General features: G+C 37.9%; 1 protein-coding gene across 4 annotated transcripts in view; it reads right to left on the reverse strand.

The window, feature by feature from the left end:
• Positions 1-1388: 1388 nt before the first annotated feature.
• ABCD3 (ATP binding cassette subfamily D member 3) overlaps positions 1389-13320 on the reverse strand; it is a 75013-nt gene continuing 63081 nt past the window's right edge. For 3 of the 4 annotated variants that reach the window (XM_087447089.1, XM_004420815.3, XM_087447093.1), the window contains exons 21-23: positions 6961-7065; positions 4872-4928; positions 1389-2861 (exon numbers count right to left, since the gene is read on the reverse strand). In XM_087447089.1, the coding sequence (XP_087303215.1) occupies positions 2784-2861; positions 4872-4928; positions 6961-7065 (240 nt within the window). In that variant the 3' untranslated portion in view covers positions 1389-2783. Of the gene's footprint in view, positions 2862-4871; positions 4929-6960; positions 7066-10014; positions 11819-13320 lie in introns of those variants that run through there. The other variant, XM_087447099.1, reaches the window with a different exon arrangement.

The raw sequence follows: 13320 nt of genomic DNA on the forward strand, positions 1-13320 counted from the left end.
CATCACCAAGGACAGGATGTTGAGACTGAGAGAATTCCATACAAACCTTATTAAAACAATTCTTGGGGCCAGCCCAGTGGCAAGGTGGTTAAGTGTGCGCGCTCCGCTTTGGTGGCCCGGGGTTCTCAGGTTCGGATCCGAGGCATGCACCGATGCACCGCTTGTCAACCCATGCTGTGTTGGCGTCCCATATAAAGTAGAGGAAGACAGGCACGGATGTTAGCCCAGGGCCAGTCTTCCTCAGCAAAAAGAGGACTGGCATTGGATGTTAGCTCAGGGCTAATCTTCCTCACAAAAAAAAAAAAAAATCTTATCTTCCTTTAGCCTCCCCATATAGTTCACTTTTCCACAACTGCCTCTCTCTGTTCAACCTAGTATAAAAGCCTTTAGGTTTTGCCACTTCTTTGGGCCTTTATTCCTTATGAGGGGTTCCATGTCACATAAAACTTCAATAAACTTATATGCTTTTCTCCTGTTAATCTGTCTTATGCCAATTTAATTCTCAGGCCCAGCCAAAAACCCTAAGAGGGCAGAGGTAAAATTTTGCCTCCCTGACAGAGGCAAACCCTGCATATGTTCTATTCTATTAATGCAGAGCAAACAACTCTACTTGTTTACATCCCTATTTTCTCTTTATATAGAAAGTAAAGCTTGGTATTAGAACACAGAGTGACATACTTGGTAAGCAGTGTGCTGGCTCATGGATGAAAGTTCTTATTCCTTATTCTTCAAATTAAACTGCCATTTCCCAGCACAGTCTATGGAGGATGCTAATAGGAATTATGTGGATAAAGATGTTCCATGGTCAATCATGTTTTAGAAACCCTGGATTTCTTTATTGTAGGCCTTCTCAGAACCATCATTATATTAATATACACTGTGACTCCCCAGAAAGAACTTCCTCTATGCCTCAAATAGTGAGGCATTTTAATATTTGTTAAAGTAAAAAAGGAAGAAAAAATAAAGAAAAAAAAAAACAAAATAGTTTTTTTGATGGCAAGAATCCATTACAGAAACAACTGGGAGGCAGCCAGGAGAATACTTCTATTAGTAGATTTAGGGTAACTTAGATAGTAGATCAGGATACTTCCAGAAATCTGAAAATCTCAAACTTCCCCATGCCATAAAATCCTTCCCAGGACTGATAACCTCCTTTAAGGTGTCCTGGCTATTTGGTAGCATTTGTGAGGTACACTGAAGGTTTCATCTGGCTTTTCTAAAAAAGAAGTCCATTCTATTAAAGCTACATTTGACAAAACTTTTTAAAAAAAGAGACTCTGGGTGCTATAAGGGCTTTCTGAATGTTTCTTTTTGTGTTTTTCAAGTCAGGACTGTATGAACTACCTAGTATTTAGATACCAAAATAAAAAGAACAAGCAAAGACTGTATAGGATATCTGATTTTTTTTTTTTTAATCTGAACAGAAAATAAGTAAGTATACAAGTTTGCTAAAGAGAAGTGATAAAAATTGAATGTTACATATCATGGAATCAGTACATCAAATTTTACTTCGGTAGCCGGTGATTCTTATAATTAATTCTGCAAAAAAACAAAACCACTTACGCAGAAACAAGAACATAAAATGCCCCTTTCTGAACTCCAGTTTGATAAAACTGATTTCATATCTAGCTTATTAATAGTATTCAGTTTCAGTTCTCCCTGTACAAATAATACAGTCATTAATGGTGGTTTGGTGAGGTGAAATCGATTTCTCTTTCCAACATAATACCTCAAATATAAAAAAGTTACTAAAGATTTACAGAGATAAACCAGTGCCTAGGAAACATAATTCACCTGTGCATAATAATTTTATAACATATTTTTCAAACATGAAATCATGGTCAAAGAGAGTGATAACACTGCATACTCAGTGCATTACTTCATGTAGTGCATTCCTCAGGCTCACTGGGAGTCTAACACCATGTAACCACCACACTTCTAATGAATGGGCTTCTAATATACAAAATCCATCCAATTTTTCCAAAAAGCTAACAATTTTGTAGGACCTTGACACGTCAGGACTCTGTATTTTAATATCCCAACCACTGGGAAGATCAGGTGTGAAACGTAGTAACCACCCCTTGTAAGCAAGATGGCACATATACTTTTGTGACATCACCACAAAGAACCCTCAGAACAAATCAATACTGCAGATTGAGAGGGGCACATTTATTATTTAGCCAAAGAAAATTCAAATGGCTCTCCTGGAGTCAACTGTACCCCACGACATATACAAGGAATGAGTATAATTGTGGCAGCTAAAGAAATCTGCCACTGTGTAATAAATGCTATTATGCAATTATGTTGTACATCTTTGTGATGTACAAATGTGATTTGTTCATTTCCCATTATCATGGGGCAAAAGAAAATGAAATTCAAGACAATCTCATTAGAACAGGACAAGTGATGACCCCAGTTTTAAATAGGGTTCTTCATTGAAGGAAAAGATAGAGCCATAAAAGTCAAATTAGCTGACTTCAAATGGTTAACATCCCAGGATGAATCAGGTTACACTGATTTAAGCCCAATTTAATTTAGGCAGGTTTTTAACCACAAGAATAAGGACATTCTTAGTACATATTAATAATTAAATCAACATATACACAATTAGCAATATCCTATATAATATTAAACGTTTTAACAACTTGTTCTCGATTATTTTATATCTAGTTCATTTGTTGCTTTTGTTTAAAAAAAAACAAGCTGAACTTGATCTTACAACGTACTTTGTATTTCTAAGTGTACTCTAATTATTTCATTGAAGAGTATACAGTTCTCCGATTCTAAGAGCCAAACTCAACTGTATCTTCTGTTATCTGTTTGAATTCATAATTCCCTCTGCCGTCCATATGCAGGTAGTACTATGGGAAAGAAGTGGGAAACATAAGAGCATTTCCTTTTGTAAGGAATTTAAGTAGAGGTTTTTATACAAGAATGATCAGAAATAATTATTTTAAGCCACTAAAACCTTCAAAAGTTTATACTCAGAAATGCATACAGTTCTCCAAGGTAAGACTAAATGAAGTAGTCTGCTCTTTTTAAAAACAGCAATAATATAACTCTGCTTAGAGTGGACAGAGTACTTCCCTTTATGAGAACTAACACATCAGACTTCCTCATTATTTTAAAGAAACCACATCTACAAGCATCCCACAAATTAGAAGGCTTCTACAACTCCACAACCAAGGCTGAGGTACCAGTAGGTCGAACTGCACTGAGTGGAAGCCCGTTCACAAGGGCAGCCTTGAATATACTTCCTAATTTAGCTGGTTTCCTAGGTCAGCACGGAACCGCTAACTTAAGGCTTTTTGTTTGTTTGGTTTTGGATTCAGCACAGGAGGAAAAGAGCTATGTAGTGTGCCAATATATCCCACCCCATGAAAACACTTAGGACAGCAGTCACAAAGCCTGTTTCAGTTAGTGGTTTTTTATTTACAGAAAGACTTTTGTTTTTCCATTTTCTACATTGTTATTTCTTAGCTATTCTGGCCTCTGTCACTGCAATTCTTTGTGTCACCCCTCCTTCACATACTGGCCTGATGGTGATTTTGCTACCTGCCTACACCACCTGAAGAGGAGGGGAGGTGAAACCCAAGTCCTCTCACTGTCCTATGGCTGTAATGTTCATGAACTTCTGACAAAACACAAACGCTTGGATGTATTTTAAACTGCTTTGATTTCCAGTTATTTAATTTCTCATTAAATTCATGAAAAATGGACAATATGCCATAAGACATAAAAATTATCTTTAAAAGTCACACAGCTATAGAGAACGTCATTACACTTCATTAAGTGCTTTCATATAGGCTGCCTCTTTGGTCCTCATGGTCATCTGAGACAGACAGGCAAGGATCAATAACTACTATATGAAGGAAGCAACTGAGGCCAGAAGCAGTGGTGCCTGAACCCAGGTTTACTGACTTCAAATCCCACGCTCCTCATTTTATCACTTGTACCCTATCATTTAAACCATAAGGTTCTTGAGGGTTAAGAAGGTACTTTGGATCCCACATGACACTTAGCCCAGGACTTGGCAAAACAGGTGCTCAATCAGATGTGTATTTTATGGGACACAATACCCACCATTGTTCCAATTTTTCTCAAACCCTTTCTTTTATCTAAAATTTCTGTATCATTTAGGGGGAAAAAAAAGGAAGGAAAGAAGAGAAGGAAGGAAAGACAGAAGGGGAAAGAAAAAAAGAAGGAAAGAAAATAAAATGAATTAAAGTGGGTTTATTTTCAGGGTTTGTTGATTTTACATTAAGAGCTGAAAAGACCTGCCATCAGAGAACGGCACTGAAGGAGCACTGGAATGAAGACGACACCCGTGCCGGTGCAACCTCACGGCAGTGTCCTTGTAAAATGCAGTGCCCACCTCACGAATGCTACTCGACTACAGCGCAAGGAGGAATGGCTGACACTGTTCAGTTCCCCTGGCAGTCCTGATCTCCACTGAAAATGTCCCTAAACTTTTTGCCACTTAATCCTTTTTAAGACTCTTTCCCCTTCTGTCAATATGGGAAGGTAAGAAAAAGTTTACTTAGCCAGAGTTGTGATAAGATTATGCAAATTTTAGTCAATTATTAGTCAGTAGTCATTTATAAAACCGGAGAACCACTAACTCATTCTCTAATACCTCTCATATATAACTAGGGATTGTTTATACATATTGTAGCTTTTAAAACTGAAAACTACAATAATATACAAGAAAACCCTAATTTATTTTATAAAACTGAAATAGAATTACCTGTCCTTAAGGTGTATGTTTATAAGGGAAAATACACTAAGAAATCTAAAACCATAATCACCTGAATTCACACATTTAAATAAAATAAACTTTCGTTGCACCATTCAATGTAAGAAATACAAACCTCATGGTGTTTCCAGAGAGACTTTCTATGTGACACAGTGAAGAGGGTGATGCCAACCTAATACAAAGAAAATGATTAAGGTTTATATAAGTAACACAGAGCCACAAATTAAACTAGAGTATCTATTTTAAGCTGTTCGAGATGACTGCCTTCAGTAGCTATCGTTAAAAATCAATGTCAAAGAGGGCCGGCCCCGTGGCTTAGCGGTTAAGTGCGCACGCTCCGCTACTGGCGGCCCAGGTTCAGATCCCAGGTTCGCACCGACGCACTGCTTCTCCAGCCATGCTGAGCTTGTGTCCCATATACAGCAACTAGAAGGATGTGCTATGACATACAACTATCTACTGGGGCTTTGGGGGAAAAAATAAATAAATAAATAAAATTATAAAAAAAAAATCAATGTCAAAGAAAAAATTACGCCTGATGCCAAATGTTCAAGGTAACGCAAAGCACAGGCCATCAATCATGTAATAAAAACTAACAGGTATCTATAAAGTCTTTAAACAAAACAAAACAAAACTAACAGGTACTAGCATAAAGTGTATTATTTTGTTTGGGGCAGAAAACATATATCCTAGCACATCTTCTATCTTATTGTGAAAAGAATATAAGGATGGTAAAAATAGTAAAAGGTCAAAATCAGGAAAATTAAATCAATATAGTACTGTCTACAGTCAATTTGTTTTTCAAATACAAGGTCATAATCCTCTATTGGAAACCCTTGTTTTGGAATGTGCTTTGGGATTCAGATTTTGGAAAAGCAGTATTTACCACTCCCAGGGGGTCCTGGGGCAGAATTCTGTAATTAAACACATGAACATTTCTGCAGCAACACACATGGACATCAACATTGAGACAAATAAAAGAGTTTAAATATCTTCTGTTAGTTCAGGCCAGGTTTGGCTACCCAGTGAGCCTGCTAACAAAATAATGAAAAATCTTTCAATTTTAAAAGCTTACTGGATTTTAGACTGTGAATAATGGTTTATAGAGCCATACTTCAGATTTAAAAAAAAAACACTACTTGATACAACTGTAGTTGCTCTGCATCAGTGGTTCTCAACTGGGGTGGGGGTGGGGGGTCAGTGTTTTTGTCCCATAGGGGACATTTGGCAACGTCTGGAGACATTTTTGATTGTCACAGCTGAGAGTGTTACTGGCATCTCATAGGCAGAGGTCAGAGATGCTGCCAAACATCCTACAATGCAGAGGACAGCCCCCCACGACTAAGAATTATCCAGCCCAAAATGTCAATAGTGATGAGATTGAGAAACCCTGCTCTAGATCACTGTTTCCCAAAATGAATCTCTCAAGGCTGACAGATACATATCAAGGAAATTTCCATAAGTTCTAAATTTTATTTTTATTTTGATAATTCTTTAAAAATTAGCATAAGTACATTCTGTATTACTTATACCACGAGATTTCAGTGCCCAAGTTTGTGTCTATACTTCTGCTAGTACCAAGTGATAACTTAAGGTAATATCACTTAAAACTTGTAATGTTGTCATAAGTTTGGCTGCCGTGTGGAAAGGTTCTCAAATTGGTTAGCAACTGCATGACAAAATTAGCATATTATCAGTGATTAATAAAACATACATTTCAATGGTACAACCCTTATCTGATTTTTGAAAGCTCACTTCATATATTTTTTCTCTTTTCATGATTCTAGAATAATTTGGATTAGATCTCAACTTGACTGCATTCTTTATAATAGAATTACTTAAGTCAAAACACATAAGCAAAATTCAAAATATAAGATCTGGACCTCAGATTATATTTTTCCATAATTAAATCCCAAGCCAGTAGTTTAGTTCCAGCAAAACAGTGTCATAGGTCTCTTTAAAGCTGCAAATTTGAAATTGTGTTTTGTCTGTACTTAATTTGTAAATTTATATTGGTTTTGGAGCTGTAATTGAGCTCTACTAATTATCAGTTTAAAATCTTTATTAAAGTGAGATATCATCCTTTGATAGTAATTTTGTTACTTAATAACTCAGAATCTTCTCTTTGGGTAGATTTTGGTTGGACACAGAGTAAACCAGGAAGGGGAACGTGGACCCTCAAACTGAGACCCTGTCCCACTTACCTCCCGACAATGGCTGTAAATGTAGCCTTCCACATCCACACTCACTGCACTGGTGCATTCATCCAAAATGGCAAACTGGGGCTTATGATAAAATAATCTTGCCATCTGAAGCATAAAAAGAAATAAATAAGCCAAAATAGATTAAATTAAATATGTGTTTACAGTCTTGTAAAGCAAGTATGAAAATTATTCTAACTCAAAAAGTCTACTTCCCAGAAATAGAAACAACATAAATAAACCTAATTGTTTTTATTGTCTTCCTGAACAAAGGGGAAAATGTAACACACGAGAAATATTAAGAGTAAAACAAAACTTTTAAGACTGATGTGAGATGAAGTTGAGTTTTAAACTAACAATAAAGAAAATTCTTTAAATAAGATTTAAGGGTACATATTTTAATCAAATCAGAATTCAGACTATAGATGGCTCAGGGGCAAAACTGTGTCTATTTTTAAACATTCTGTTGCTTAAGTAATAACAATTAATATTAAGTTGACAATTAATATTCCTACCAATAATTTTTGAGTGCACCTGTTTTATCTCCCTGTGGTCAGTACTGGGTGTGCTCACTTTTTAAAGCCTTGGCTAATTTTATAAGTAAAAATTAACATCTAGATTGTTATAGCTTACATTTCTTTGCTTAATAGGAATGCTGAACATTTTCTCATGTTTATTTTCCATATGTATTTTATTTTATGGGAATTCTTTTCTTTTTCTCCCCAAAGCCCCAGTATATAGTTGTGTATCATAGTTGTAGAGTTGTAGCTCTTCTATATGGGACACCGCCTCAGCATGGCTTGATGAGCGGTGAGTAGGCCTGCATCCAGGATCCAAACCGGGGAACTCTGGGCTGCCGAAGCAGAACATGAAAACTTAACGGCTACGCCACTGGGCCAGCGCTGGGAATTCTTTATTCTGATCCTTTGTCTAAAAGATCCAATCTGTCATCTGTCCCTAACAATGATTTCCATGTTGCAAGACCAATGACACTTTTCTATCCTTACCCAATTTATCTTCTCTAAAACATTCAACTCAGATGACCACTCCCTCCTGGAGAAAGTGGAAGTGAAACCATGGTCTTAAGTTTCCTTCTACTTCCTAGGCTGCTTTCTCAGTTTCTTTTCCAGCATTTTCTCTTCCACTTGACCATTAAATGTTGGGGTTCCTCAGGGCTAATTCCTAGGTCCTCTTCTCTTTTGCCTATATTGTATAGCTCTGAGTGATCTCATGGAATCTCATTATTTCAAATATTATTTACATTTATAAACTCCCAATATACATCTCTTGCCTACACTTCTCTTTTAATTTCCAGATTGATATATAAAAATGCCTATTTGATCTTTCTACTTGGGATATCTCATAGGCCTCTCAGACTTTAAAAATCTAAAACTCAGGGGGCCGGCCCTGTGGCTTAGCGGTTAAGTGCACGCACTCCGCTACTGGTGGCCCGGGTTCAAATCTCAGGCGCACACCGACGCACGGCTTGTCAGGCCATGCTGAGGCCACATCCCACATACAGCAACTAGCAAGAGGTGCAACTATGACATACAACTATCTACTGGGGCTTTGGGGAGAAAAAGGAAAAAAAAAAAAAAAGGAGGAGGAGGATTGGCAATAGATGTTAGCTCAGAACTGGTCTTGCTCAGCAAAAAGAGGAGGATGGGCATGGATGTTAGCTCAGGGCTGATCTTCCTCACACACACACAAAAAAAATCTAAAACTTAAGTGGATTTTCTAGATTTTCCCCTTAAAACCCATTCATCCATTCCCCCTAACCTTAAACACTTCAGAAAATGACACTATCAGACAGCTGCTCAAGTTAGAAAGCCATGAGTCCGCCTTGATCTTTCCCTTCTCCTCCCTTTCACCCCCACCCCCTCATTTTTAGCCCATTCAAGTAGGTCGTGTGAACTTTGCAGTCCACTCCCTTTCCCCCGTCTCCACAATCAGCCCTTAGCCCAGAACAATCTCCTGCCTGGATGACCACAAACAGCCTCCTACTTCCTCTTTTGCTCCTCTCCAATCCATTCTCCATGTAACCAGAGAGAATCTTTCAGAAATGTAAATCAGAGAACTTCATTCTTCTGCTTAAAACCCTTCAACAACTTCCCATTTCACTTAGAATAAACCTCAAACTTCTCACCATGGCCTACAAGGCTCTGCACATCTTATTCCTACTCACTCTCTAATCTCAACATCTAGCCAACATCGCCTTCTCTCAACTACCAGGATACAAGGTGTCTTAGGCCTTAGAGGCTTGGCACACGTCACTTTCCTATGTCTCAAACGCCTTACTCTGCTTCTTGCATCTTTCAAATTTCTCTTAACATCAGCTCCTCAGACAAACCTACCCTGACCTCCTCAATCCCAGTGGGTCCCTCTGTAATACCTCTGCAGCACTGCATGTATGTGAACTGTATGTTCCTTTGTCTACTCCCCTAGGCTGTAACACTCACATAAGTAGAGACTCCATTTTAATCTTTACTATGCACCCAATAATTGTATATAAGAAACATTCAAATATTTGATAAATGAATGACTAAAACATATAAATAGCTTTCTTGGGGTTTATATCTATTTGTATGACGTAAGAAAGGAGAAGCAGCAAGTATAGACCATCAAGAAGTTCAGGTGTGCAGAGAATGAAAGGTACAGACTACAGGGGACCTCTGGTTAAGGCAGAGTTTGTTTTTTGGATCAGAGAGACCTGAAAATGTCTTCTGAAAGAGAAGGACTAGAAGAGATTAAATATAGGAGTGTGTGTGTGTATAACTGAAGGAAAGCGATGTGAAAAAGTCAGAGGAGAGAGGGTCCAAAACCACAGCTGAAGACATTTAGCCTTTCTCAAGAGGAAGGATGACATACCCTCCACAGATAGTGGACGTAGGGAGGTCAGGACAGCCCAGCACCAAGTTAATAAAGAAGAGTGGATATCTGAAGGCATTCCACAGATGTCCCTCCCCTGTGTTACCACAGAACTCGTTGCCTACCTTCATCACCACACTTACCACATCATGTGGAAATTTTCTCATCATGTCTCTCTCTCCCACTATGCTGTCAGCTACTTGAGAACACACTACAAGAAGACTGTACAGTGAGTAGCTATATGAACACTGTGGTCACACTGCTGCCTGAGCTTGACAAGCCTCCCCCTATCCCACACCACCAGTTTTAACTATTACTAGCTGTCTTTGGTTGGCAGGCTACTTAACTGTACTACGGTTCAATTTCCTCTGTAAAATGGGGTATTCACACTTCTTATCACAGGACTGTTGTGAGAATTAAAGGAGATAACCCGTCTAAAGTGCTTAGCACATTGTCTATCATCTATAAAGCACTCAACAAAAATTACCCATCACTTAACTGAAACAACAGCTTCTCTTTTTTCTTCAAGAAGCAGGAGATGAGTTATTCTGCTGAGAATATAGAGTAGGTAATGAGGTAGAAGGCCTGAGGTTGGTAGTTTTTAAATGATTCTCATCGAGAGGGGCAAAAATAAGTAAAATGATGGCCAAGCCATGCTGCGAGCCCCTGTATGATTGGAAACCCAGAAAGTGTGGTGGCACCACATCATACCACTCTGATTTTTTCAGCTGTGCTCAGAAGTCTATGTACAGAAATGCCAAGGCAAACAATTGCTCTTGGTTTGGGGTTTAGGTAACATGAGGAAGCAAACAGTGGAAAAGGAAGTAAAGGGGAAGGGACCATTGTTCATTCCTTTAAGAAACATCTCCTGAGTACCTCCTGTGTGCTAGGCCCCAAGCCAGGCCCTGGATGATTAAGTCTGTACTGGACAGGAAAGGAGGCAGAGTCGGGAGGGGAGTGATCAATTATAAGAAAAGAGAGGGATCAATATTCAAGAGATCTCAGTGAAGATCTTGAAGAAGTGGGATAAGTTGCCAATTAGGTAAAAGAAAAAGATTTATAAAAATGGATTAAAAAAACCTAAAAATTTTATGACAGTGGTATCTCTGCTAAGGGGATTTTGGCCCTTCTTTATACTTTATAAATATTCCAACTTTTTTATCATACATACTTCATAATTCAAAATAAGAACACCTGTTGCTAAATAGGCAGAGCAGATAGTGGAGTGGGAAAGATAAGCATTGGTCAGAGACATAAGACACCCCAACTGATGACATTAGGTGGAGCAACCTGGCTGATGGTGGCTGGGCCCAAATGGGTGCAATGGAGGGAAACGTCACTTGAGACTTCAAGGGACAACGCGAGGAGAGAACTGGATAGACAGTGCACCTTCACGTGGAAGGCTGTACACCGTCTGGTCAAGAGCAAGAGTTCTGACCTGCCCTTGGATCGCCGTAGCTGTGTGGAATTAGTAAGCCGTCTAGGCTCTCCACGTCTTTCCCTTGTCTGTACCTTACTTCACAGAGCTGCTGGAAGAATTAAATAGGATCTGCCATTCAAACCAATCTTTCCCTCATCATTATCCCATTCACTTTCTGAATAGCTATAACTGAAGACTGCCTTCTTTACAGCTAGTTGAGAATATCTATCTCCTAAATAGACTATAAGGGCAGGCACCTGGCTCAGTGCCTTGTGCAGAGTCGATTCTCACCTGATACTGAAGTCTGTGGAAATCATACCGTAAATAAGTTTTTTCACCATTAAAAAACAGAATAATAATCTTATTTTCCTGCATTTACACTGACTTTTTTCAAGAAACTTTTAGAAATGTGTTCACCAGACCTCCCTTTATTCAATAGTATTATTCCATTCCTTCACATTCAAATCTTGACTCTCCTTACCCAAAAGTTCCTTTGGTTCATTTGTTTTACACCAATCTTCACTCTTATAGATTCACTGTTTTAGGTGGATAGACCTTTCAAGTCTGTTCTTCCTAAAAATTATAATTTTTATAATTTATAAACTTTCATAATTTATAAAAAATTATGTCTTCTCATCCCTCACCTTTTTACTTTGAAAATTTTCTATCCTACAAAAAACTGAAAGAACAGTAAAATGAACACATGTATACTCTTCACTCAACTTCATTAATGTTAATATTTGTTGCATTAGCCTTTGCTCTCTCCCTCCAAACCCTTTGAAAATAGCAAAATGATATGCTCTCTTTTAAACTTAATATTCAATTCCCCAAACACTGGCCTGTACAGAACACACCCCGTCAACGGCTTGGTATGCAGCAGTGTCCTGGGTGAGCTTCCTCCGTTTACCAAACAACTCCATCACGGCTCATCTGGTTTTACAGGATTCCTTCCCCCACTCCCTTACTATTCCAAGACATCCTCTCACTCCTCTAGGCACGCCCTTGAACCTCTTATCTTCAAATAAAAACTATCCCCTCTGTACCTTTATACCACACACATAGGATTCCTTAAATAAGCACATTTATTTTTCTTTCTCTGAGCTTCCATTGTGTCCACTTGTGAGTCTTGACTTTTCCTTCCATCTTCTTTGAGTCACAGTACAGGAATTTAAATTTGTTCTCCTGATTTACAGTTATTTCTAAAGTCATCTTCTAAATTGATTCCAGAAATGCCCTATCAAATGCTCTATTCAAATTCTCACCCTTTCAGCATAATTTCCATCTTAAGTATGACTGACATCTCTCTTTTCTTTTGTTTATGATTCATTCTTAACTCTAGATTAATCTCATGTTGCAGCACTAGCCAGACAAATCACAATATTAGGTTGATATTAAATTCATATAGAATGGGTATGATTTTGGGAAAAACAACATGCAAAATCAAGGAAAAGGAGGCAACAAAAAGGTAGAATATAACCTGAAGATAATGAGTAAGCAATGCTGCAATCAGCCATTTCCTTTGCTGTCTTTCCTTGGCTACGGTTTTCTCTAATTTCCACCAGGTCAAGCCTCTGGAAAAACCAATTCCTACGGATCTGCTCAAACTATGGTATATATAGTTAGAAAATGACTCTTTGAAAGTTATCCCTCTTAGCAGAGTACCACCCTTAATATGTAGCATTTTGTAGTCATGTTTGATTAGGAATAAGTTTAGTCAATCATAAAATTAAAATAGTTCCTTTCAAATGCTTCTTTATACTAGGAAAATTTTAAAATTCTAAATAACGTTAGTAGTAGATACTGAGCCCTGAAGGATACATATAATGGTAGAAGGAAAGGGCAAGAACAGAATAAAGAACAAAATGATAACAAAATTAGAGTTGATCATCTCTAATACCTTCAGCTACTACAGAGAAAACTATCTGAGTAAGGTAAAGAGATGTCTACAGGGAAAAGATACTGAAAGAGACCTTGTAACCCAACCTGGATTACCATATATCCCAAGATCACTATGCTACAAAGTTTCCTCAACTTTTAGAAAAAAGGATTTATGGTATATAATTGGATCTGCAGCT

The sequence above is a fragment of the Ceratotherium simum genome, chromosome 2 (genome assembly GCF_057802395.1).
Source record: "Ceratotherium simum simum isolate JZ-2026a chromosome 2, ASM5780239v1, whole genome shotgun sequence".
Lineage (NCBI taxonomy): Eukaryota > Metazoa > Chordata > Mammalia > Perissodactyla > Rhinocerotidae > Ceratotherium > Ceratotherium simum.